General features: G+C 39.3%; 1 protein-coding gene across 1 annotated transcript; it reads left to right on the top strand.

Annotated features, from left to right (window-relative positions):
- Positions 1-6: 6 nt before the first annotated feature.
- LOC112617621 (putative POTE ankyrin domain family member M) lies at positions 7-4,645 on the top strand (the record flags this gene model as incomplete). Its single annotated transcript, XM_025374339.1, has 4 exons — positions 7-416; positions 591-716; positions 4,198-4,312; positions 4,472-4,645. Coding segments are annotated over exons 1-4 (819 nt in total), but the record flags the coding sequence as incomplete, so codon positions are not given.
- Positions 4,646-5,146: the final 501 nt, after the last annotated feature.

A 5,146-nucleotide genomic window follows, 5' to 3' on the forward strand; every position in this document is an offset into this window, starting at 1 on the left:
TGTTCAAAGCAGATGGTGGCTGAGGTTTCTTCAATACCCGCTGCCTCCGCTGTGAAGAAGCCATTTGGTCTCAGGAGCAAGATGGGCAAGTGGTGCCACCACTGCTTCCCCTGCCGCAGGAGAAGCGGCAAGAGCAACGTGGGTGCTTCTGGAGACCAGGACGACTCCGCTATGAAGACACTTAGGAGCAAGATGGCCAAGTGGTGCTCCCACTGCTTCCCCTGCTGCAGGGGGAGTGGCGAGAGCATTGTGGGCCCTTCTGGAGACCAGGACGACTCCACTATGAAGACGCACAGGAGCAAGATGGCCAAGTGGTGCTGCCAGTGCTGCCACTGCTTCCCCCGCTGCAAGGGGCGCGGGGAGAGCAACGTGGAAGCTTGGGAAGACTACCACGACAGCGCCTTCATGGAGCCCAGGTACCACGTCCCCCGCTGCAAGGGGCGCGGGGAGAGCAACGTGGAAGCTTGGGAAGACTACGAGGACAGCACCTTCATGGAGCCCAGGTACCACGTCCCCAGCTGCAAGGGGCACGGGGAGAGCAACGTGGAAGCTTGGGAAGACTACGACGACAGCGCCTTCATGGAGCCCAGGTACCACGTCTGTGGAGAAGATCTGGACAAGCTCCACAGAGCTGCCTGGTGGGGTAAAGTCCCCAGAAACGATCTCATCGTCATGCTCAGGGACACTGATGTGAACAAGACGGACAAGCAAAAGAGGTAACCGGGCCTGGGCTGGGAGGAGGCGGGACGTGAGGGGATGATGGGGACATACCCTCCTGGAGGGATCGGGGTCCTGGCTTTCTCTTCCTCCGCAGGCCCCACACCACCCTGGGTGTGGAAACCTCAGAGAGGTCAGGGCACAGGCCCTTTATGAACAGCAACACAGAAACAAAACTTCAGCTGATTTCCTATCCGATTATAATTTCCTTTATAGAGCACTAATAGACTGTATGAAAGTGACGTAACTCGCAAAATCAAGTCGATGCAGCAGATTATTTTTAATGTACACATTTTAAAACAATGTTCTATACATTATAGAAAGGTGTATATTGAGAACTAAGTCCCATAATATATCAACTTCTGGGCTAAATATTTTTCAAATAAAATCTAATACGGATTTTATATCAATGTACCCTATGTAAATATGTCCTTTACTGAGGAACCTTACAAGGAAACTGAAATGGGAAGATGGTTTGTGTCCTTGAATAGGAAGATTCGTTTTTCTTAAGATGTGAGCTTTTTTTGTGTTTATCACTTTTACATAAGCCAAATAAAAATAGCAAAGTTTTAGCATTTTTACACTGCACATCCTGTATTTTATTGCTGTAATAAATTAATTTTTTGTAACAGAATGGAAAAAGACTTGCTTTTCCAGATATCAAAATGTGAATGTGCTATTTCCACAAATTGTTTACTAACAACTGAAAAAATATCAATGAATAGAACAGAATAGGAAATCCAGAAATACCCAAATATATGTAAGAATTTAGCACTTGATAATGGTGATGTTTCATATTGATAAAGCAAGATTAATCATTAATAAATGAAATGCATGCTGTTTGGAGAAAACTAGCTAGATTTTTATGTCACAAAAGTAAGTTCCTGGAGTATAGATTAAAATTTATAAATATACAAAAGGAGAAAAGTACCAGAAGAAAGCACAAAAGCCTATTTATATATGCAACTATTTATTTATTTATTTATTTTTCTGGGACAGAATCTCACTCTGTTGCCCAGGCTGGAGTTCAGTGGCGCAATATCAGCTCACTACAACCTCCGCCTCCCGGGTTCGAGCAATTCTCTGCCTCAGCCTATTGAGTAGCTAGGACTACAGGTGCCCGCCACCACACCCGGCTAATTTTTTGTATTTTCAATAGAGGCAGGATTTCACCATCTTGGCCAGGTTGGTCTTGAACTCCTATCCTTGTGATCCACCCGCCTCAGCCTCCCAAAGTGCTGAGATTACAAGCCTGAGCCACTGAACCAAGCATATATATGCAGATATAATAAAATAAGCTCAATTTGAGATTGGGCAAGGTACTTTTTTGCATATCTACCAGTGACCTGTGCACATAGGAAAACGTAGTGTTCCTGGTAAGAGAAGGAATTTAAGTTAGAAGAGGAATGAAATACTGTTTTCTATTTAAGTTAGAAGAGGAATGAAAGGCCGGCAGCAGTGGCTCACGCCTGTAATCCCAGCACTTTGGGAGGCCAAGGCAGGTGGATAACGAGGTCAAGAATTTGAAACTAGCATGGCCAGCATGGTGAAACCCCGTCTCTACTAAAAAATACAAAAAATTAGCCAGGCATGGTGGCATGCACCTGTAATCCCAGCTACTCAGGAGGCTGAGGCAGGAGAATTGCTTGAACCAGGGAGGTGGAGGTTGCAGTGAACTGAGATTGCACCACTACACTCCAGCCTGGATGATGGAATGAGACTTCATCTCAAAAATAAATAAATTAATTAATAATAAAAATAAATAAATAAAGGAATGAAATACTGTCTTCTATCCACAAAGTTTGTGAGGGTGAAGAACAGTGGTACTTATGTAGTTGCTGAAAGTTTAAGCTGCTGCAACTTTTCTAACACACTTCGATGATAAGAACCACATGTTAAAAATGTGTATGCCTTTTACCTATCAACTCTATTATACTGAAATATCTATATGAAATAGACACATATGTTTTTCTTAGTATTGCTTAAAATAGCAGTGTATTGAGAAGAGCTCACATAAAGATTTTATGAAAAATTTCAGTGCATCCATAGGATGGAATAACATGTAACCATTGAAGGTGTCAGTAGATACAGAGATATGTTGTCGTGCAAAGATGTGCTTTGCTATATCAAGTGAGGAAAAAATCAGTTTGTTATACACCTACACAAACAGAATCTGCTCTTGTGTTACCTGAAAACATGTAGAAAACATAATCAAACTTATTTCTGGGGTTTTGTAAGTGAAGTTCTTCCCTTTCTCTTATCTGTGATTTCTGCAATGAATATCTGAAAAGTTTTAGTTAAATTTCACTAGTAATGAAATAATCCTTGGGAAGAGAAGGAATATGCTACTTGCATAGATACAAATAATTTCTCACATTTTATTATTTATTTTTATTCCTGTGGATAGCTATCTTCTGTGAACTTTTACCCTCTTGAGAAGTAGAGGGTTTCTGGTTACCTGTTCCTGTAGATTTTATTGTATATACATTTTATTATAAAATTATCTTTTCATTATATATAAACATGTGTAAATGGTATGAATTATTTTATTTTAGTTATCTATTTATGAAAACTAAAATAGCAAATATAAATGACCATTACTATTGTAAATGTATTGCTCTACTCAATAGGAGCATTCTTGAAAAATATTGAACTCCCAAGCTGTGTTTATGCATTCTTTCAATCCGTTTAGTCATCAAACATAAGCCAGACACCTATTATGTGGAAGGCATATTCTACCATCTCTCAGGATCCTTCCGTCTTTGAAAACTTCATATTTACCTGCTGGGCCTGAGCAAGTTGAGAGATTTAAAATTGGGGCATTAGGAGGTAATCTCAATTGAAACTTTTCTTCCCTCCTTTCAAACAAAAGCATTTCTGAAGGTAGACAATAGTAAAAGATAACCCTCAACTACCCTTCTGACAATGATCATCTTAGAATCACTAAAATACATCGTTACCTGTAATCTTTAAAACATACCTGGAAGTGTAGGTATAATTGTCTCATCTCACTGAATTCAAATGTTGTCTTTAGTGGTATTATTAAAAGTTATAATGTCTTACAATTACTGAGCTATTATTTGTGTCAGGAACTATTCTATATCTTTCGTGTAGAGTCTTATTTAAGCATTACTGTGGTTTCCTCTGAGACATCGACTCTTTTCTTTCCCATTTTATTGATGAGGAACTTGAGAGCCAAAAAGGGTAAGCAACAGCTGGGAAGCATCAGAGCTTCAAGGAGGATTCCAGCCCACCTTGAATGCCATTCAAGGGCTCTGCTCTTCCTATTCAAATAGGCTGCTCTTTCATTCATACAGTGAGTCATGAGGTAATAAGTAGTGTGCTTTCTTCAAAGGGAAATTAAGTTTGTTTTGAAGGCAGAGTAATAGCAGGCTATTCTGTGTTTGCTATTGCATGAATCATTGATGTAGCTGTAGATAGTGCACTACAATTTCCTAAAAAGTCTTCTCACTCTCATAGGACTGCTCTACATCTGGCCTCTGCCAATGGGAATTCAGAAATAGTAAAACTCCTGCTGGACAGACGATGTCAACTTGATGTCCTTGACAACAAAAAGAGGACAGCTCTGATCAAGGTATGCAGTAGTCAACTCTATCAGCGTGAGATGGCTTTGATTTCAATACATAGCATAAAAATGAGTTTTCTCATTTAAATGGAACTAGTTGGTGAAAGCTGTGGAATGTTAGTTTTAATTCTCAGGACTTATAATTTATTTTTGGTCTAATACTGACAGGCTGTACAATGCCAAGAAGATGAATGTGCATTAATGTTGCTGGAACATGGCACTGATCCAAATATTCCAGATGAGTATGGAAATACTGCTCTACACTATGCTATCTACAATGAAGATAAATTAATGGCGAAAGCACTGCTCTTATACGGTGCTGATATTGAATCAAAAAACAAGGTATAGATCTACCAATTTCATCTTCAAAATACTAAAATGCATTCATTTTAACGTTGACCTGGGTAAGGGCCAGGCATTCATTTTAACGTTGACCTGGGTAAGGGCCAGTTTTCCATATTTGGAAGCTCAAGCATAACCTGAATGAAAATATTTTGAAATGAGTTAATTATCTAAGACTTTATTTTAAATATTGTTACTTTTAAAGAAGCATTCGAGGGTACAGGTTTTTTTTTAATGCTCTTGTGTTTTATGTTTTTTTTTTTTTTTTTTCAAAAAAACACTGAATTTGTAAAAGGTAATACTTTGTTGTTTTCATTTTTTTCCTGCCAGGTTTTTTTTCCCCTAATGAATGTAAAATGACAAAATTTGCCCTGGAAATAGGTTTTACATTAAAACTCCAAGAAAACTCAAACATGGTTCAGTGACTAGTAATCCTGCTGCTTGGGCAAGTTCCCCCCCCCCCAAAAAAAACAGTAATAGATATGAGGTGATGGATTTCTC

This window comes from Theropithecus gelada, unplaced genomic scaffold (genome assembly GCF_003255815.1).
Source record: "Theropithecus gelada isolate Dixy unplaced genomic scaffold, Tgel_1.0 HiC_scaffold_2856, whole genome shotgun sequence".
Taxonomy (NCBI): Eukaryota; Metazoa; Chordata; class Mammalia; order Primates; family Cercopithecidae; genus Theropithecus; species Theropithecus gelada.